At 37.6% G+C, this 22,841-nt stretch overlaps 1 protein-coding gene and 1 long non-coding RNA gene across 4 annotated transcripts in view; one reads left to right on the top strand and one right to left on the bottom strand.

Moving 5' to 3' along the window:
- Positions 1-22,841, bottom strand: part of LOC106664108 — a 126,639-nt gene that overhangs the window by 4,147 nt on the left and 99,651 nt on the right. For all 3 annotated transcript variants that reach the window (XR_001340136.2, XM_014389529.2, XM_014389528.2), the window contains 3 exons: positions 3,481-3,527; positions 1,747-1,886; positions 421-1,669 (listed from right to left, as the gene is read on the bottom strand). Coding sequence is in view for 2 of the 3 variants with exons in the window: in XM_014389529.2 (XP_014245015.1) it covers positions 421-1,669; positions 1,747-1,879 (1,382 nt within the window). In the remaining variant the exon portion in view is untranslated. The remainder of the gene's footprint in view (positions 1-420; positions 1,670-1,746; positions 1,887-3,480; positions 3,528-22,841) is intronic.
- Positions 14,130-16,000, top strand: LOC112126621. The gene is made up of 3 exons (XR_002910101.1): positions 14,130-15,175; positions 15,292-15,432; positions 15,526-16,000. It is a non-coding gene; the product is annotated as an uncharacterized LOC112126621 (long non-coding RNA).

Raw genomic sequence — 22,841 nt, 5'->3', positions numbered from 1 at the left:
CTAACATTAACACTTACAGAATCATATCAGGGGCGTCCGACCTAGGCTAGACACGTTAATAGTCCTAGGTTGGAATCTAGGCATAGTAAAAGGATTGTGAAGTGGTTCTACTTCTCGTTCATGTAGTTGGACGTTAAGCGGTCCTGTATGACAGAAATTACTGTACTAACATAACACAATCCTAAGCCAAATCAAACCTGCCCCTAACATAGCCCTAATACTAACCCTAACCCTATCTTAACTCTAACCCTACCTAACCTAACCAACTCGTGAATAACGCAAAATCGATGACACGAAAATGTCACGCAAAAAAATTGGTATCCAGTCCAACTGTTAAAAACAGTCTATGAAACTTTATGAACATTATAAAAGACAGCATAAATGTTTTATTAATAATAAGATAAATAAATGTTTAATAACCTGTCAGCTAAACTTCCTGGCACGATGTGGGCAATTACATATCCTTGAGAAGCCAGACTCCCGATTTCCGCTATGCATATGCCGAGGTTTTCATTCGGTTCGGATCGTTGTAACCTGATCAGAATGAACGTTTTCACCCTAGATTCTCTTTTGTCATTTCGTGGAAAGCTAGGCTGGTGTGGAGGAATAGGAGGAGGGAAATCCTTCCCTTGGGGTTCATCACATTTCGCTTGGTTCAATTTAGTCGGCGTTCTCGCCCCATTGTAATAATATCTAACGTTTTGGTAATCAATGTCAGGAGGGCTGTCTTGAGAAACGCTTCGCATGTGGCAGACTTCGACTTTATCGTCGTGGAACGCTTTCGGAACTATGCATCCCACTACTGATGAAGTCGCGGATGTGTTGACTAAAATACCGCTGTCGTTGTCTTCGGAATCTCTTGTGAAATAATTTCCGCCTTCTAGCCTTTGATTTCCATTGTAATATTTTTGCATTTCTTCCTCGTTACAGTTGGAATTTTGCTGTTTTTGAAATTCTTCCATCCCAGGAAGAGCACCGTAAGAGAAACTTCTCAGTTTGGCTTTATTGGGCGATTTGACCGGGGGACCTTTTTGTTGAGTCGTGGGTTCTATGTTGTGTACATTGTGCTTGTACAGCTTCGCCAGAAACCTGTTGGTAGAACTTTTTAAATATTTTTGAGACATAGTGCGGAATTTGGTTCCAAACGAGGAAGAAGAACTGGCATGCTCTTCGCAATTGCTCAGTTTAGATGTATTGGATTGGTTCATTTTTCCAGTGTCGACTTTCGATTCTCCGACAAATGGGTGATCTTGGCTGTAGTTTGTGACATGATGGTCGAACTTTATGTTGTCCCTTTTATTGCTGGAGTTGTATTGAGGGTCGTCTAAAAGATTTTCAAAAGAGGCTGCTTTTGTTTTGTAAATTTGTTTGTAATTTCTATTCTGCTGTATTAAAAAATCGTTATCCGTGTTGAATGACGGGGTCAGCTCGTCGTAAACTTCAGTGCTGCTGCTTGTAGTCGGCTTTGTCGATGCGAAGCACGAGAGTTTTGTGTTTTTAACTTTTTCGAGCAATGGATTTCTTTTCTCTCTTGAAAATGCCCTCAGGGCAAGCTCTCGATCACTGTTGGCCGACTGCTGTTCGCCTTCACCCTGACCGTCTACATTTATGTACTGGGCTCCAAGGTTCAAAGGGTTGCAACCCCGCTGCCATTGGATGGGAGATAAATCTGAAAATCACATACGTTAGTATATTAAAAAACTATAATACTTCTTGTAAAATTGTAAAACGAAAACTTATACAGACCTAATCGGGATCTATGTCTAGGCGATGGCAACGGGGATCTTTGCACTTCGGAATAACCCCCTTCCACATCCTGTCTCAGAGGAGATAAACTCAGCAAGCGTGGAGCGTCAGAGTTTTTTTGAAACCATCTCATCCTCAAGCTGAAACAATATTGGCAAATTAAGATGGATTGTTTATTGATTTACTTCAGACCACAATAGTGTTTTTAAGTTAAGTTTCGTGTTAATTTTACCCAAAGATTTACTTAAGTTTCTTCTAATGGCAATTAACCCTTTCTATCCTAATGCTAGCTCAGATTAACTACTTTAGAAATTTTGTTAAAGTTTAGCGGGAAATCCAGTGAGTTTAGGGCGGGCGAGTGTTCCTGCTCGTGTGTTGGTAACACTGAATCGTGTGGCGCCAATCTAGAATTCATCTTGGAATCTTTAATTTCGATGGAACTTCACCACTAAGGGAAGATATTGGTTGAACTTAATGTTCTTCTTGCGAATTTTAACCCTTTCCTTCTTAGCTCAGATTCGTTTGGCGCCAATCTCAAATCCCCAGCTTGGAAATTTCAATTTTCAAGTGGAAATTTCTTTCATAATTGCTATTTTTTTGTGGAGACATATTATTCCTTGTGTTTTAATATTCTAGGAAAATAATCAGAACACCAATTTCTTTTAATTTGAGCTGAATTTCTTAACGGTTAGCGGTAAATCCAGTGAGGGTAGGGCGCAGTGTTGCTTCTGAAATGTTTATTCCCGCATGTTGGCAACACTTCATCGTTTGGCGCCAATCCATAAACCTCCATCTTGGAAACTTCATTCTCAAACATAGTTCTTCACCTTTACCTTCGATGATGCGTTACAACTTTCATTTTCTCCCAACAGTTTTTAAACACAACACTGAAGAGTAGGGAGGAAAAAATAATATGTTACAATTTTTCTGTAGATTTATTACTATCGTCTTTAAGCTCGTTTAGTCAGAAGTGTTTTTTTACCACTGCATACAGACTAAAGGGCGAATCAATCCGCTGTATAATCACACAAAAAACCAAATCCTTTTGCCGGCAAACAGCTAGATCATAGCCGGCATTTTTAATATTTCTGCATTTTCCTCTTCTGCATATGGCACTTATGGTTGCAATGACCTGGCACACATCTGCACCCTTCACATACTAGCACATAATACAATCGATATTCATTCACTCATTAATTAACCAATAACTACTTATAACACGCTAATAACGACTCTCATTCGTCTACTCACATGCCATACTACCTACAATTAAGAATTCCGCCGATTACCACTCCTCTCATTCATACGATAAGACTAATCCTACAAACAGGCCATCGAGGTACGAACCGCCTGCTTTCATTCGCACCAATTCCTGCAGCTATTTAAAGTACCCTTGCACCCATCATCAATCTCGCTAATAAATACACTCATTCGTCTACACACATGCTATACTATGTACAAATAAAAGATAAATACGGGGCCCCTGGTGTACTTAATAGTACGCCGATGTCCACTCCTCTCATTCATACCAAAAACGACTGAACCTAGTCAACAGAAGACAGTAATTAGTCGACGGCCCTCCAGAAAATAGCTATGGGTGAGACAAGTGTGGCCTATCCTCAGTCTTGTTAAAATCGCTCTGTCTTTCTTTCGTTTCCTCCACGGGCTTTGCTATTTCTGGGCTTCATGTTTTCATTTTTCTCTTGTTTCAAAATGTGGATTACTTCTACTCACTTGCAACGTCTCCCAGTTCAAAGTTCAAGTCCAATCCTGAACGCAATCTGAAAATAAAAGGACAGATATTAAAAACAAATTGCAACAACAAAATTGACAGCTGTTTTGCATACATGCCCTTTAAAATTACTATAATTACAATTATAATAATTTTCATTTTATAATTGGCACACCTGTGAAACTATTAATTTGCGTTACGCCTTTGTGTCTTCTCACTAATGACGTGAAAAAGGAAATATGACCAACAAAGGGTTCCCAACCCGGCCTAATAAGTTTACCATTTTCTAAAGAGAAATCAACAATTATTAACAATAATAATTACTATAAATGAATTGGTTTAATGTACATTTTTATAGACTCGGTTTCTTTTTTCGATTTAAAAAAAATGTCAATACACCACAAATAAGTACATATAAATTCTTGTCGGAATTATAACCTCCAGTTGGTTATCCTACTCCTTGGATGTAGCTGAGCCGAGCTGACAGAAAAACCATTCTACATCAAATTTGTAACCTCCAGCTGGTTATCCTACTCCTTGGATGTAGCTGAGCCGAGCTGACAGAAAAACCATTCTACATCAAATTTGTAACCTCCAGCTGGTTATCCTACTCCGTGATAAAAGAAAACCAGCTGAGGTTACAATTTACGGTTTAGAATTATTGCAGATCACACATTCCACTATAACCTTGAAAATTCAATATGCTTGAAACCTTTCCAGGCGATTATCCTCTACGAAAGAGTCGGATAACCAGCTGAAGATTATAATTTCCGATGTAGAGAGATGTTCACTCTGAAATTTAAAGATAATTATTCCCGATTAAAAGGGAAAAAACAGAAATCTTCGTATTTTATGTTTTAATAATTAATTCGATAACAATACAAACTGGACAGAAAATGTGTCTCACAGTGCAAAATAATTTATACAACATAAAAAAATTAAACAAACAAAATGGTCGAAACGTAATAAAGCTGATCGATCTATTCGAAAGATAATCGGCCTTTTTTTAAACTATCATAACTACGGGAAATCGCCTTTAATAAGAGACCCCAAGGGCTTATTAACCGTTAATAAAGATTAATAAAATTTTATATAAAACGGAACGCGAAAAAAGGCCCGCTTACGAGTCAGAATAGAGTTAATGTAGATGTGATGTTTTGATAGACTTGTAGTATAGTAGGATGGCCGTCTTGAGGGCTAACCGGTCTTCCAGGTTCCACCTAGTCGTTCCAATCTTCATAAATACCTTCACCTCAAGCGGAGTGTTGCTTCCGAGTAGTTTGTTTTGAACTCATTTCTTACTCTGCCCCTTCGAAAACGGGAGAGGAACGGAAAAATTGCTACCTCTTCCAAGTGTACATTTTATACCTTGGCCTTTTTTTTTTTTTTTCAAATTGATGTATCCCAGAAGTGGAAGCACTAATTAAAATTTGCATAAGGCCTTAAATATGCAAAGTGAGAATGGACCAAGGGCGAACACAATAGGCAGCCACGAAATATTGGGCGAGTTCTTCAGCAGGCGAAAGTTTGAAACCTTGGAAAATACAAGTTAAATGAGCCGGGTACCACAGGATTCTTCCGCTTTGTCAATGTGGTAAACATCATCACATCAGAACTAACATTTAAAACAGAACAAGCTATGCAGGAAAAAAAGGACAAGATAAAATAAACGCTTATATTATTTTGTTGAGGCACTCTTGAAAATTTCGTTTTTACTTGTTTTCCTACTTAACTTAATTATTGGTTGATCAATAAACTTTTTACTCTAAAATTCGGCATTAGTTTCATAGGGGGAAAACAAGACAATTAAATAATTTAGGCTCGATTTTTAATTAATGGCAACACTGCGGCAGACACCAGGGAGGGGTACAGTGTTGCAAGCATGGTTGCCATGGGTTGGGATTTTCCCTGTTTTTCCTTCTGACTAGTGAAGCAACAGAACGACAACGTAAAGGAAAGGTTACAAAAATCAAATACCCGGTCCTAACAGGGAATATAATAATGCAGAAACACTTGAAAAAATGACAACACTGTTGAAGACGATAGAGTAGGAGAAGAGTGTTGCCACGGGTGGGGATTTTCCCCTGTTTTTCCGACTAACTTGTGAAGCAAGAGAAACGACCAAATAAAGCAAAAGTAACAAAAATTAAATGTTCGGTCAATTCAGGAAGTTTAATAAAGCCGAGCTACTTGAGAAAAGTTGTAACACTGTTGCAGACGACAGAGTGTGAGAAAAGTGTTCAGAGCAGTGGAGATTTTTTTTCAGTTTACCAACTGACTCGTGAAGCTGCAAAAACGACAAAATAAAGCAACAACAAAAATCAAATATTTGGCCATCTCAGGAAATTGAATAATGCAAAGCTACTCGAAGAGAGTGGTAACATTGTTGCAGACGACAGAGTGGGAGAACAGTGTTGCAAGCAGTGTTGCCATGGGTGGGGATTTTTCCTCAATAATGACCAGTGTATTTCATATTTGATCATTATTACACTTTTGCATTTTGAGTGGTGAGAGAGTTGATTAGGTTTTGCCGGCAATCTTGAAAATTTTGTTTTTCCTTGTTTCCTTACTTCTGTTAATTATTGGCTGATTAAGTATTTCTAATCCAATATATGACTTTATTCTTTCTAAGCGAATAAAAAACGTAACTACTGTTTTAGTAATCATCAGATATTACATGATATTTTAACTTTCATCATAGTGGCAACACTGGCAGAGACCAGAGCGGGAACAGTGTTGCAAGCAGTGTTACCACGAGTGTTTTACCCCCGGTTTTGTTGGAAAAATGAGATTTAAGTGACTTAAAGAATCCACCAGAGAAACTTAGCAAACATTGCGGCAAGTGTTCAAATAATTTTAATCAAGTAATTTTTCTAAGCGGTGGGAATGCCTGGGTCCATTTTTCTCGGATAAGTGGTGAAATTTGGAGACAATTTGGCGGAAAAATCCACAACTTTTTCGAGAAATATATTTTTTGAGGCTTCTTTTTTTCAGCCAGTTAGTATTAGTAATTCTAAATTGTTTAATGTATGTAACAAAAAAAGGCCAACATTAACAAACTATTATAACTTAAAAGAACAGGAGTTCCAAAAAAAGACATGTAGTAAAATCGCCACCCAATTGCGCTTGAAGAAGCCAAATTTTCTATACATTTTTACCTAACAAATACCAAGCACTTGACACGTCAGTTATCTCACCATGAAAATTAATCAAACTTGTTATCTTCGACCTGTAGAAGTTAACAAACAAATTTGTTATCAGTTTATTTTGTGGTATTATGGGCCTCGACAGGTTTTACAAAACACAATGCATTTTTCATAATAACCTTCATCGTCACATATACAAGCATTAAGTATACATTTTTTAGTCCGGCACAACTGTTCAATTGTCAGATCACACATTAATTGTTACCTTTATAACCTGTAGCATTCAAAAGACTAGGGCGAACAATCCAGGTAAAGAAGGGTGACTTTTTCCCTACAACTACCAGGAGTGCTAAGAAATGATAAGTATCTTCTTTTTCACAAGGGAAGCTTGTTACAATGGACCATTAATTTTATGTGATTTCAAAGTAGAGTTCCCCCTCCCCCCGCGGAATAAAAGTATTTGTAACTATAATGAAATAATATTTTGTTTTGAAATGTTAGTTAAATTAAGGTAATAAATAAACAGACATTGCAATAACGGATCAGGAAGGATCAAACTGCTGACGACGAAAGCAGGTTAAAATTTATCATATATCGTCGACTTGTTACGATATTATTCGCTGATTCTGTTTTCCCCTCCATCCCTTGTTTTGGCACCACTGAGGGCGAAACTGATTCCGGGCAGTGAGGCTATTCGTTCTATTATTAAAAAAAATCACGTTGTTTCTACTGTTATCCAGCCTGAAGTTGATTAACTAACAGGAGTGCTGAAAAGGAGGGTAGCAAGCATCTCTTATGATTTTGCCGACTGACAACTTTCATCGGCAAGGCCATTTCCCAGTTTTCAGACTGTAATTTATTTAATATTTACTTGTATTTTTTGTAAAGGTTAAACTTAAAAATAATAAGAAACATTTCAACATGCCCAGTGATTCCAAAACTGGCTAAATGTTTCCATTGTGGTTATTAATGGAAAGGCGTAAAGAAACGCGAACAATGAGGTAGACTTCATTATTGTAAGTCCCCCTGTGAACAAAGAGTCGAGACGTTAGCAAGGCGAATCACACGATTGGGCGGTTAAATTACGTGAAATTAACCTGCCGTGGGCCGCAATCACGGATCAATTCTTGAAAAACGATGGCCCTTCCTGGGCTATCACAGTACGTAACTGGGTGGACTTACAAAACTTCTTCCTTTTCTTTTGCAGTCTTAAACCTTAATGATGATAAATGGTAGGGCAAGAATTCTCGAAGCAAACCGGTCCAACGTCAACACATCAGTATAAATTCTTTATTCGTTATTTTCCTCGACAGTCAGGTTCCAAGGCTTAAAAAGGGATACGCGGTAGATAAAAATTTGACGAGATTGAGGAAGTTGAAAATAATTTAAAAGCTTGAGCTCACCTGCTTTAATATGGCGTTTTAAATTCTAAAAACTAAAAAAAAAATTACATGTGTATTACGATATAGAAGATGTTTAATACCTTGTTTATTAATTGTGATTAAAATGTAAACAAATACGTACGTATCTTTTAGAACTCCAAAATTATACTTAGATCTGTAAAATTACATTTCTCCCTGTTTTTCCCCCTATCCGTTGTTTTGGCAAAACTGTGGGCAACACAGCGAGTAATACTGTGAGCAACACTGATTATGGCAAGTAGAGTTGATCATTTCAGTGTGTCTGCTGTATTTTCCGGCTCTCCCTTTTGGGAACACTGCGGGCAACTCTGATTCTCACAAGTGAAATCGTACAGTTCAGCTGTCTGAACATTTTTCCCTATTTCCCTTTGTTGGGCAATACTGATTCTCTCAAGTGGGCTGTTCAGTTAAAAGTGTCTGTTTTTCCTCTTGTCTTTGATTTGGCAACACTGCGGGCAACACTGATTCTGGTAAATGGCGTTGTTCAGTTCAGTGAATCTGCTGTTTTTCCATTTTTCTCTTGTTTTGGCAACACTGATTAGGGAAGCGGAGTTGGTCAGTTCAATCCATCTAAGTCAGTTGTGCGTTAAAGTGTTTTTCCAATGTAAATAGTAACTATACGAACGATTTTGATTAAAAAAAAATGATGCTGTTTTTCCATCTTTCTCTTGTTTTGGCAACACTGTGGACAACACTGATTCCGGCAAGTTCAGTTCAGTACGTCTGAGTTGAGTGCTTCTACCATATTGCATTGAAAAATAAAAAGAAAGCAATAGAATAAAAATCAATCAAAAAGTCTAATCCTTGAAATATTCAATGAAAACAAATACGTACATAACAAATACAAATCTAGGAGTTTATTTGCACTCCGAATTAATCCGTGTTTGATGATTATACAAATATTTTGAAATAATCTTAAAGAGCTTTTTAAAGTAAGGGATAGTTGGAAATCCGCAATGTACCTTGTAAGAGTTTTTCAAGTAGAAACAACCAGTCAAACGCGACTGCGAAGTGAAGTAGCTCGATGCTTTGACCTACGTGAACTTTATCATGATCTGGTCATTGACCTACCTCACTGAAATTGTGATGATGAGTGTTTTTTTTACAGACAGTTGAAAATAAGAGACTTGGACAAGAGGGAAAGTGAAAAAGAGAATCTGCCGTTCGTCAGCATGCGTAGAAGCCGATGCATAACGAGATGAGGAAGAACCGGCTTCCAGGTAGCAGCGATCTGTATCTTATAAACAAGAAATTGGCCCCGAAAGTGAGTAAGGGATGTTTTAATTGGCGGGACGGCCTCGAAAGAACGTCTCAAAGATACAGGAACCTGCTCCTAAGAAAAATCGAACAAGACAAACATGTAGTTGGCAAATATTTGGCATTCCTTTGGACATTTAATTCAATTTCCGTAAAAGTTAATGAAAAATAAAAATGTTGTTAATGAAATGTTTTGTTTTTTGTTTTTGGGCAACACTGTAGGTAACATTGGTCAGAATCAAATGAGAAGTTGGACTGTTAATTTTGGTTCATTTAAATGTAGAGTTCTGAGTTAAAACGTTTTTCCAACGTAAATAAAAACTATGAAAAAAATATTTAGATATATTAAGATGTAAAAACAGTTGATGCTGTTTTTTCACTCTATCCCTTGTTTGATTTTTGTTATCGTTTCTTTGGTACGTGACGGAATTCAAAATTATAAAGGCACGGATTTATTTTGTGAGTGTATCATTTAAAACCTGAGACGAGCACTATCCACTTCGAGATAATCTACAACGAGACCAACTCCAAATATTTTTAAATTGTAGAAAATTTATAAATTTCTGAGCAAAGATTCTAATTATATTTCGCTAATCTTCCTACGACTATACCAGGTTAGGAAAGATAGTTAGCAAATTCCAACCTCGGTGTTATTTAATGAGATAAGCATTTCTAATTATTCCAACGAGGAGAGTCCAGATAAATATCGGTTTTGAAGCTGAGACGATCCAGTATTTGAATATTCTCCGCTCAGGCCATTGTTGTCGGACTGGATTTATTTTAAAAACGAGTTCTGCTTCAGATACTGCTTGCAGTACAGTTTTGTCCCTTGCAGGACTTGACTACTAATGCACAGATTACCATTTTTCAAGAACAGGTTGAGAAGTGCACAATGGATTGCCTTAACATTACCGTTAAATCCGACATAAGTCGAACAAGTTTAAAAAATCGGTTCAGCTTTCCTTTGGGACTTTTTTTTTAACTGATGCACGACTTTCTGTGTCTTATGGACGCCGATTTACAACATAGAGATGGCCCGGGGAGTTTTGAGACGAGACGTTTTTTGGAATTAGTACTTGTGTAATGAACGTGACATGAAAGGGAGTAATATCGCGTAGTACCCGGTAGTACTTCGAAATTAGTATCGAATATTTCAACCTATTTGACCAAAGTCAGTCAGGACGTCGATCCAAGATAGAAACTAATTGCATAATTCCCTGGGCATTTGTTATGAATTATTTTTTGGAAACCGTGAGATGCGGTCTGGTGTGACGTAGGTTTCAGAAAACATTTTCTTTATCGTGCCAACGTTTCGATCTTTATTAAGATCATCTTCAGGGTTCAAAGTGTTTTTTCTGCGTAATTGTGCCATTCTTGTGTGTCGTGTTGGCACTCTCAACACAAGAATGGCACAATTACGCAGAAAAAACACTTTGAGCCCTGAAGATGATCTCAATAAAGATCGAAACGTTGGCACGATAAAGAAAATGTTTTCTGAAACCTACATCACACCAGACCGCATCTCACGATTTCTAAATAAATATCTATTAACGGTCACTAATCACCACACATTTTGCATTGTATAAATTCACTTTTCCACATCCTAAATGTATTTGTTAAATGTAAACAATGTTTGTAAATCCCAGGCCCTGAAGATGATCTCAATAAAGATCGAAACGTTGGCACTATAAAGAAGATGTTTTTCTGAAACCTACATCACACCAGACCGCATCTCACTATTTCCGAATAATCATCGACTAACGGTCACTAATCACCACACGTTATGAATTATGATCGAAGAAAAGAGGTCCAGATTTTAACAGTTTTTTTCAAAGGGTAAGGATTTTTCCATATTCTTTCCCAGCCGTGAATCAACAGAATTTGGTCCAGATTTTAACAGTTTTTTTTTCAAAGGATAAGGATTTTTCCATATTCTTACCCAGCCGTGAAGCAACAGAAGATAATATGAAACAAAAATCAAAAACTCGGCCAGAAAAAAAAGGAAAAAATTCCCTACCCACGGCAACACTGCTCTCAACACTGTTTTTCTACTTTAGCATCTGTCATTGTTACTACGGGTGGAGAATTTTTTCCTTTTTACTGATCGAGTCGTGAAGCAACAGCAGACGATAAAATAAAACAAAGGCAGCAATAACCAAATTCGGTTAATACAGAGAATTTAATAAGGCAGAGCAGTGTTGCCACAGGTAGGGAGTTTTCCCTATTTTTCTAACTGAATTAAGCAACAGCAGAAGAAAGTAAAAATAAAATCAAATACTTGGTTTATTAAAAAAAATGATTTTAATAAGGAAAAACTCCTTAGCAAAGAACCAGTGGTATTGTTTGCACTCTTAAAAAATTCATTTTTACTTATATCGGGTTGTCCGGAAAATAATGCAGGATTTTAAGTTTTCATTAAAAAAAATCTATATAAAATATTCTGTTTACGTTTACAGGATTACTCATTTGTATGAATGTCAACACTTATTAATCCTCTTCCAAATGATATTGTTTGTTTACCTCTGTAGCATTCCGCTACTTGGAAATAATTAGTCATCCTTATAATGTCAAAGCGAGAATTTCGTACGATTTTCTTTTACGAGTTTAAACTCGGCCGAAGCGGAGCCCAAACGGCTAGAAACATTAACCAAGTCTGGGGCGAGGGTTGTGTTAATGAGTGCACTGTGCAAAGGTGGTTTAAAAAATTTCGGGAGGGAGATTTCAGCCTTGAAGATGAAGAAGGTCGTGGAAGGCCTTCCTCTCTTAATGATGATGTTCTGCGATCAGTGGTGGAAGAAAACCCCAAAACAACTGTTCGAGAACTTGCAGAGCAACTCAAAGTCAGTAAAACGACCGTCGCTGACCACCTCAAGGCGATTGGAAAAGTGAAAAAACTCGAAAATTGGGTTCCACACTCATTAAACGATCGCCAAAAAATCAGCGCTTTGATGTTTGTGCATCACTTCTTTGTCGAAACAAAAATGACCCATTTCTGGCCAGAATTGTTACATGTGACGAAAAGTGGATTCTCTACGATAACACTAGACGTTCTGGACAGTGGCTCGACAAAGGAGAAGCTCCAAAGCCCCCAACTCATCAAAAAAAGGTAATGGTTACGGTATGGTGGGCTTCATTTGGTTTAATACACTACAGCTTCTTAAATCCTGGCGAAACCATCAATGCTGAATCATACTGTAACCAAATTAATACCATGCATCAGAAATTGGCAGTAATGAAGCCCTCTTTGGTCAATCGGAAAGGGCCCATTTTGTTGCATGACAACGCTCGACCACATGTGTCACGTGTAACGTCACAAAAATTATTGGAGCTTGGCTATGAAACTTTGCCTCACCCACCCTACTCTCCGGACCTCTCGCCTACTGACTACCATTTTTTTAGACACCTGGACCACTACTTACAACACATAATATTCAAAAATCAAACGGAACTGGAAAATGCATTTATTGACTTTATCAATTCTAAAAATTCTGAATTCTACTCAGACGGAATTAATAAGTTACCAACACGTTGGGAGAAATGTATTGAGAGTATGGGAAATTATTTTGATTAAAGAACATTGCTTTAAAGTAACTAGTTTCTTTTTTTTTGTTTAATACCAAAATCCTGCATTATTTTCCGGACAACCCAATATTTAAGAGAAGGTTCCAAGATGGACAATTTAGATTGGGCACCAAAAAAAAATCATTGTTGCCAACACACGGGATGAAACGTTAAGGTAAGATAAAACACCTAGCCCTTAACTCGAGGGGTTTCCTGATAACTTAGAACAAAATAGTTAAAGTTGGCAATGTATAAAGTTTTTTACGTAGAAAGTCAAGGTAACTTACTATAATAAAAATTGTTTAAAGTATTTGTTTTATTTGTATTTCACCTAACATTTTATTGACCTACTATTTTAAGTAGTAATGATTAATGACGTAAAATGGTGACGTCATGATTAGGTTAGAGCAACTAGAAGTCTATGTGTAAGATGGGCTAATATGAAGGGAGGATAAGGCGGAGATGGACGTGAAAACTGTAAGGTGATTTAAGGCGGAGGTGAGTTCGCCGCCAGACCCAAGAAAATGAGGCGTGGTGTAGATTGGGGTAGAAAGTGTAAGGGGGAGAGGGGGCCCAGAAACGGCCTTTCTTATCTATGTATGTATTACTATGTCGTTATCTAGATGTATTACATATTGTTTTCTGGGAATGTATTTATAAGCGCAAATGTCTAGTAATGCATCATAATCTAATGTTATCACAGTTAATACCATAGCGGCCTTACAGATTAGGGACTAGGTACAAGTAAATTTTTTTAGACGATAGGGAAATTTGGAAGTATTTGGGGGGAATTTTTTTTAGACCTGGTAACACTGGTCCTTCGCCGTTGAGCAAGGTGGATAGAGGAAGCGAACCAGGTCAGAATGGGCGGTCCCGTGACAAATCTCGACCCCCATGTCGAATCATAGTCGAGACCATGTTTTGATTGACTTTTCTCTACTAACCATGGGAGAAAATCTCGGAAAACTATCAATTAATCTCACTGGGTCGGCGTTTTATTTATTTATTTTTTTTTTTTTGGGGGGGGCGATTAATTTGGAAAGACCGTTTCTTAAAATAGAGAAAGAGTAAGTTTCTTTACTTTTTTTATATTAAAGCAACATCTTGAGCTCAAGTTGCAAAGCCGTTTTTATTATTATCTTCAGGTTAAACATGTATTGTCACATTTTTACTTTGGGGGTCTGAGGGGTGATGAAGTTGTTTCTGATCATTTTGGTCCATCAGACGCACAAAATTTTTAAGAAACTCAACACTGAAGATGCCGTGAAGCTTAACGCGCCTGACAGGCCACACGCTCAAAATATCTCCGTATCTTCTGCGGAAAGCAGTGCCAGTAGGACAACGAGACGCTATAATGAATTCTCTGTACGTCGGAAAAAGCAATTCTGGATGTAACGCGCGGTAATCCATCCGACACGGCCCAGAGGCGTTTCAGAAGTTGTCAACCCACCCAGCCTCTTTTTAGGTGTAAGAAAATCTAATTGTTCTGTAGTAATTAATGTTTTACACCCGAGACTCGTTCTATTTACAATCGAATATTAAAAATAAGTCCCATGCCTCTTTGTTTGGTGTGTTGGCAACACTGATTTGCTTGGCGCCAAACTAAAATGTCAATCTTGGAATCTTAAATCTCCACCATGGCTCTCTTCAGCTCCTCGAGGTAAGTTCTTCATGTAATTAACATTCTGAACTTTGAAAAATGTGGTTTCAATTAACAGGCAGTATACGAGACAAAAGCAAAGGGAAGGACAATCCTGAAAACTGACCGGCCAGGAAGGAAATTCCTTTTGACAGAAAAAAGGAAATTACCGCGTACCTTTTTTTCCACCGGCTCTTTGTCTCAATTAGACCTCGGCTAGGAAGTTTAGTTCTAGGTAGACGATAATAGCTCCTCAGGAGGACTCTTTCCGTCGTCAGTGCACTCCTTCTCAGAAGAGGGTGTCAGACCAGATAATTTAAAAAAAACGTATTCAATAGTTTTTATCCCCTCCTGTTCCTAGGTTCCGGGTTGGTGTGTGCAACATTGCATTTTTTGGCGCCAATCTAAAAATCTCCATCATGGAATCTTCATTGCCAAATGGCAAATGGTTTTTAATGGACTAACTATTCTATAGAAATCATCAGAACTCATTTTATTTTTTTATGTGGCTGGATTTTGTTAAAGGTTAGATGGGAAATCCCGTCAGTTTAGGGTTCAGTGTTGTTCGAAGAGTGATTCCGCCCGTGTTGTTGGCAACACCGGATTTTTATGGCGCCAAGCGAAAATCTCCTTCTTGGAATGTTCAATCTCCAACTGGCTCTTCACTCCATGGGTAAGTTTCTTTTGTAATTATTTTTATTTATATATATATTCGTGTTTTATATATTTTATACAAACTATCCCAACACCATTTTGTTTTAATGTGGGCTGAATTTTGTTCGAGGTTAGCGGGAAATCCCGTGAATTAAGTGGCAGTGTGGCCACTAAAGTTGTTCTGCCAATGTGTTGGTAACGTTGAATTGTTTGGCGCCAATCTGACTCTCCATCTTGGAATCTTCAATCTCCACCATGGCTCTTCACGTCTAGAGGGTAAGGTTCTTTTATAATTATGAGTTATGAATATCTCCATGTTTTAAATATTCTATATATATTTTTGTTTTAATGTGGTATACATTTTGTTAGGACGGATGCAGTGTGTTGTTCCACTGTCTCTGCCAGTGTGTTGGCTATATTTCATTTTTTGGGGCCAATCTGAACTCCCAATCTTGGAATATTCACTCTTCAACATGTCGCTTCAGCCCTAAATGCTGAGTTTGTATGCAAATGATCCCTTATGTTTAAAATAAATTGAAAATGTTTATTACGTTAAAACCGCATAAAGAACCTTGAAGTGCTAGAAGTTTTAGTTTTATAATTTAATAGCCATTTCAGGCAGAGTCTAATTTGATCATTTGACAGTCTAGTAGGAAAACCTCCGGATTGGGTTTTTTGATTGATCGGACCAAGACCAATTTTCATGGGGGAAAATATCAATCATGAAATAGGTATGTATCAATTTAAATGATCAAAGAATCAGAACGTGAGCCGAGATTCGGGCCCACTAGACCGTGCTGGAAAATATACGAACAAGTGTGGAAAATCAAATCTGACAGTTGCCTGGATAAATTGATGTTTAGAATGTGATATCTTGTAACTAGGTAACGGAAACTGGATCGATGTTCTACTAAAAAAATACCCTGCGGGGCCATCCTTCCGCAGGTTTTCATCGAAGATGTAATTATAAATATTTCAGCTGCCTGACACGTCTTCGATACTTGGAGGGGCGTAATTTGCGCTCAAGTGAGTGACATGCGGGACAAATTCAGCGACATTCGCACACTCGGACCCCGTCTTAAGGTGGCCATTCACGATCGCTCCAAATGGAACCGCGCCAAGCCGTACAGCTCCATTTGGAGTGCCTGAAATTTGAGGGGTCATTCACGACCGCTCCATAACCAGTCGCTCCGAACGTCAACTAGTGAATTACCTTCTCAAAATGGATGACGGTCTCTTGTGCTACGCTTCTGTTTATTTATATATTGAAAGCAAAAAATCGAAAAGGAAATGGTGTAAGAAGTGGCTCCTGAACAGAAGCCATAATACCCACATCAATTTGATGAAAGATCTTTCGCTTGAACCCGCTGATTGGAGGAACTATTTAAGGATGGATGAAACTTCTTATTTATCCATTATATTTAGTGTTCTATTGACCAAATTACTTCTTTCTATTAATTAATATTTTTTGTAAGTTTTTGGTTGAAATGAAAAAGCTAGTGCCACGAGCGGGTTCTGGATCCATGGCCTTCGGATAAATACACCGCTGCTCTACCACTTGAGCTATCGTGACTTCGATCCTCTCCGACACCAAAAAATGGCAAAAATAGAGAAAATTCGAAAGATTGTAGGTTGAGATGGGGAGTTGGTGTCCGAGTGGATCGAGGTCACGATAGCTCAAGTGGTTAGCGCAGCGCCGTATTAAGCCGAATGTCGTGGATTCAAATCCCCTCGTGACACTATCTTTTTCATTTCAACCAAAACCTTACAAAAAAAAAAATATTGTCTTATTTATATTTACTCCAGCTTGTTACCCCCTTGATTAGAAAACAAAGGACAGTCATCTCTCGTTGCATTTGTATCATTTGTTTTGAAAACGTCGACCAACTGGTTGAGGATCGAATTTCTTTTATTTCTATCGTGGTAATCATTGTCCACCACTTTCCATAAACATGGTAAACTTTCATACAATTCAATCACCTCAACAATAAAATCTCGACTGGATGTCATTACCAATAAAGAGTAAACGTTTTTGACTTTTTGAGATTGTACGACGGAGATGTTTGCCCAGTGACAGAAAGACTGAGACTGCGCCAAAAAAACGCGGGTTACACCATTCACGACCAAGCCAGCGCTCCAATATTCCACCGTTCACGCCAGATTTTCCCATTCCCGTAGATATTTGGAGCGCCGCGATGGAATTTGGACCGGTCGAATATTCGGCACAGCCAGGCACGCCAGTTCAGTTTTGCCATTGACGTGGTTTTTGGAACGGCGTCGCTCCGTTTGGACTGCTTGGAGCGATCGTGAATGGCAACCTTTACGATATGTACGAACGTGTGGGCTTGAGTAGCTTGAGGATCCGCCTGGCCCACTATGAGACGAGAACGCGTAGTCATCCCTGACATAACAGGCTGACCTTAAATAATATTTATTTTACCCAACTACTGGCGTTTTTTCAAGAAGAAACTTAAAGACAGAAATATTTCCTGATGTTTTGGACTGATCCAGTATCAATATATTAACATTCCCCCTTTGAAAATCGGGAAAACTTTTAAAGACAGTGGAGGAAGTTCAGACATAAATGGCCCAGAGAAAGCAAAAGGAACAGAATAGAATCATAGGAGTCTGTGATATAAGGTGGTCATAAGTTCTCATATAAAAGAAAATATATACAGGTCCGGTGTAAACCAGGCTGACTAGAATTAAACGGGTTAGACTTTCTAACTTCCGCGGTTCGGCATATCGCGCGTGTACGGGTTTGTACCAATTCCCCCGGCTGTTACGCCTCTTTAAGAACCCATGTACCATTAAACTGTGTTTTGAAAGGGAACGTAGACCAAGGCGTTGATGAATATTTTTATAATTCAAAGGATTCTAGCCTGTTGTGAGATTTACCTGCGAGGACTGCATTGGCAACGAAACAGCAATTTGGCCGTTAGCCTTCTTCTCGCCATTTTCAGTCTTCGGTTTTATTCTAATATTTAAATATACGAGAATTTTAAGTCAATTCAACCTGGTGCCAACGTGGACCCTAATCACTTTGTTGGTCAAATAATAGGAATTTCGCATGTTCTAAAGTTTGTATGCACAATTAAAAAACGACCATCATGCGGCAAGTCGTGAAAAAGACAATGAAAATTTTACCTCCAAAACAAAGTTTAATTTAACAAGTCTAACATAATCTAACTAAACTTACCCGGGACATAACCCTACCTAGCCTAAATTTGCTTTTCTATTTAGTTTACACTTGAGTCCACTGGACTATCTTCTTTGGCATCATAAAAAATACAATTGGAAATCTGTATTCACTGGCACAAAGTAATAAACAACTTTGAATTAATTAATCTTTTATGTAAGGTATTAGTTGAGACAAAAAAGTCAGTGTCACGAGCGGGATTCGAACCCACAACCGGCTAAATACGTCGCTGCTCAATCACTTGAGCTATCGTGACTTCGATCCGCTCGGACACTAACTTCCCATCTCAACTCAACCTTTCGAATTTTCCCTCTTTTTTGCCATTTCTCAAATGTCGTGTAATCTATTTGATTCTCGGCCTGTCACTGATTTTCTTATCTCAGCCAATACCTTACATAAACGATTAATTAATTGAAAGAAGTTATTTAGAATCGGACCAAAATCTAACGAATTTAATAAACAACGTTAAACTCTAACCCCCCATCCAATGAATTTACATCATTAGGGCTATTCACGATCTTTGTGTTAACCTTGTTAACCATGTTAGGTCGTGTTAGATCGAGAAACCGAATAGAATCGGCAAGTTAACATTGCTCGATCTAACAGGTTTGGGCCAGTGATAGGTGTTAAGTCGAATCGAATAGCCGTCTAGTCACATTGTTAGCCGTTAGGACATTGGTAACAAACATGGTGGCTATGAATTTAACAGCTGTTTTGTTATTGTTATGTATTTTTATTTTTAAATTAAATCAGACCAATTAATTTCCGGCCTATACTCATACTCTTATTCATAGTGCATACATCCACCTATCCTATAAAGTAGTAGGCTTTTAGCTGTTAGGATGCAGGTTAGGTATAAATATGTCAGCACGAAGCGTGTCATTTGTAATTACTTTTCGAGTACATGATAGCATTTTGAAATGAAAGAGTTGATTGTGCTTTTTTAATAACCTTTGGCATCTCACCATTGAACACAAAACAAAATCACAAAAAACAACAACAAGCTTTCAGGGACTGTTATAGCTTTATTTTTGGTTCTACCAATCGCCACGCGCAGCATTGCGGAAAAATTAGCATTTAACATGCTAAGAAAAAACGTAGGCGTTCATAATCTTACTGCATATTTCTCGACTCGAGTTAACACGAGTACCATTTAACAAACATTGTGAATACCCCTAATTAAAAAAAATATCGTCTTAAACAAGTTAATGAACATTTCTACCCTAACCATTTCTATCCTAACCTAACCATTCCTAACCTATCTTAACCCTGACGCTACCAACCCTAATCTAATCTAATCATTATTGATAACTCATTTACGTATTAGTGATCAATTGACCAAGTTACATCTTTCAATTAATTATTATTTCCGTGTAAAGTTTTGGTTGAGCTAAAAAAATAAAGATTATTAATAACCTAACCTAATCCAACCTGATCATTCCTAACTTAACCTACCCATTCCTAATTTAACTTAATCATTCCTAATCTAACCTAACCATTCCTATTCCAACCTAGTCATTCCTTACAGAAGCTAACCTAACTATTCCTAATTCAAACTAATCTATCCAAAACTAATCTAATACTATCTAATCATTCCTAATCTAACCTAGCCCTACCTAATTATTCCTAACCATTTCTAACCTAACCTTATCCAATCATCATGCCTAACATAACCTAATCCGAACTGTATCTAACTTAATCTACCAAACCTAACATAGATTTTCATAGAAATTTCACGTCCCTAACAAACGTGGAGGAATGAACATTTCGTGTGACAGAAGCTCACAAGTAGATCTCTAAACTAATCTGCGATGAAGGATGGATTTCTAGAAAGGTTCAAATGACTGGATTGAAAATGAAGGCTAAAAAAATAACATTTATTGTAAATAAAGTAAATCCATTTTGATTGTTATTTTGTTCTGGGTTAGGTAGTAGGAGGTAGTGCAATGAAAAATTTTGACTCCCGTATGAATTCACTTATGGAATTTTAATTTTTGGATTAATAATAAGATACAAAGAGATAAAAATTTTAACTTGTATAACTTTTGTTCAAAAACAGACACAAAGCCAAGCGAAAAAAATTGTGAGAATAGTGGGAGGTACTCCAGCTTTATTTGCACGGTTACACGCAAAAAGAAAGTATAAAAGACTATAAAAGATTTATTCCATGGTAAAAGATCGTCTCGTTAGTATATACTCTTTTCTTCTCTTGATTTTTATTTTTACGTTAGTTCGAGTTTTTTCAAATCCTAAGACGGAATTTTCTAAGCCTCGTCTTGTTTTAGTTTCGAGAAAGACTGGGAAAGTCGGAAGGAAATGTTAATTCGGGATAAACGACCTGGTGTAAATGCGGCCAAGGTGAAGCTTCAGAAGACGAATGGTCGTACAATGGGCACGGTTCACCCCACTAATTATATTAATAGCCGGCCGGGCGAAACAAAAAAACCTAATCAAATCTTACAAACTGCGCTTGACTATGTATACATACTTTAGATATGATGCTTGGTTGTTTTTGATCATTTTAGCCTGGCTATTCTCGCTTTTTTAATTTGTAGGTTTAGTTTTTCGCCAACTTGCTATGTAAAGAAGTGTAGATAATACACAACTATTTATACAAAATACACAATTATTTATTAACCCTTTCTCACCCAGCAACACTAAATTTAGAAATTTTGTTTTACATAAGCGAGAAATCCCGTGAGTTTAAGGCGGGCGCAATGTATATTGGCAACATTGAATTTTTTGGCGCCAATAGAATATCTCAATCTTAAGATCTTCATTCTCCAACATAGCTCTTCTACTTCAATGGGGGAGCTTATTTTATAAAATTATTTTTTTTGTACAACTTCATGTTCTAAATATTCTATATAAATTATCAGAATACCATTTTTTTAAAGTGTGGGCTGAAATTATAAAAGGTTAGCCTGAAATTCCATGAGCTTAGAGCAGTCGCAGTGTTGTTCTTACAGCGTATGTGTCAGTGTTTACGCAATACTGAAAATTTTTTGGGAGCCGTACGAAAAACTCCATCTTGGATCTTTAATCAACAACATGAACAATACTCGTCACCTCCAGGGGGTAAATTATTATAATTATTTTTTAAGTAAATCTTCATGTTCTAAATAGAATCATAAGAATTTCTTTTAACCAATTTCTTTTAAGGAAGGTTGAATTTTTGTAAAGGTTGGAAGGAAATCCCGTGAATTTAAGGCGGACGTAGTGTTGACCCATAAATGTTTCCGCCGTGTGTTGGCAACACTTATTTGTTCGGCGCCGATCAAAAATCTCCATATTGGAATCTTCAATCTCCAATTTGGCTTCAACTCCAGGGGGTAAATAGTCACCAGTAGGTAAATCATCAGAACATCAAATTCTTTTAATGTAGGCTGAATTTTTCAAACTTTATGTCAAAATTCCGCGATTTTAGGGCGAGCGCAGTGTTGTCCCTTCAGTGTATCTGCCGTTATATTGGGAACACTGATTTTTTTTGCATCAATCTAAAATCTTCATATGTGAATCTTCATCTCCTACATGGTTGTGTTTTATTGATGCTGCCTGACAACATCGGGCTCAACCACTTTCTGACCAACTCAGCAAATTGATAAAGCTTAGAAATAAACCTTAAAATAAATTTTTTGTAGAGTAGAAACTTGAGTTTTATTTTGGCAGATAATCAACCTAGTAAAATTTAACAACAACAGTCTTCCAGCTAAGCTTTATAGAAGAATAAAGGTTTCTAAAGGAGAATAAACAATGAAAGCGAGTCGGGCGAGAACTTGCAGCCACGAGACGAGAATGACAACAAGCCGGAGCATTGTCAGCGTGTAGGACGAAATCGAAAAGAATAAACGGAGGATAACAGACACGATAAGGACCCGCTTCGTGAGAAGTGTACTTAGTTGAGGAAGCGGGGAGTCAAAGCCCTCGGCCCATCAGTAAAAATGTCTAATTCCTAAAAGAAACAAGTCCACCGAGTATGATCGTACGACTTAGCCAGAACAACTTCTTAGCCCTTGAAAATGTTTGAATTGCCTTTATGCCGTGAGTGTCTTATTCACTATGGCGTGAGACTGAAACGTTTTGGACAACGAAGAAACCGGCCGGACTAGGATGATGATCAGTAATTATCAGGCATCTAACGAGTTCATCCACCCTCAGATCGACTAAATAATACAGAAGTTACAAATATTAAGGATTTTCTTTCCACGTACACCCCTTTTCTTTGTCAACGCATTCACAGCATGAATACTGAGGTTTCCTCCTTGGAAGAACCTACGCGGACTATTTTCTACCACTCCTGGTAATTTTGTGTGTGTTTTATTTCTTTGATATCTTGCCATTACACAAGAAGTAGCGTACCTCTCAAGCTGCGGACCCCCGCGACCAAAAGTACTCTTCACGTATAAACACCCGATGTCCTGTTTGGTTTATGATCCTTGTACCAATTAATATCACCTGTGGTAATCGTTTCTCGTCCAAAGTCAAG

Source organism: Cimex lectularius, unplaced genomic scaffold (genome assembly GCF_000648675.2).
Source record: "Cimex lectularius strain Harlan isolate CLEC.00 unplaced genomic scaffold, Clec_2.1 scaffold82, whole genome shotgun sequence".
Classification (NCBI taxonomy): domain Eukaryota; kingdom Metazoa; phylum Arthropoda; class Insecta; order Hemiptera; family Cimicidae; genus Cimex; species Cimex lectularius.
This window is presented reverse-complemented; position numbering and strand designations above follow the sequence as displayed.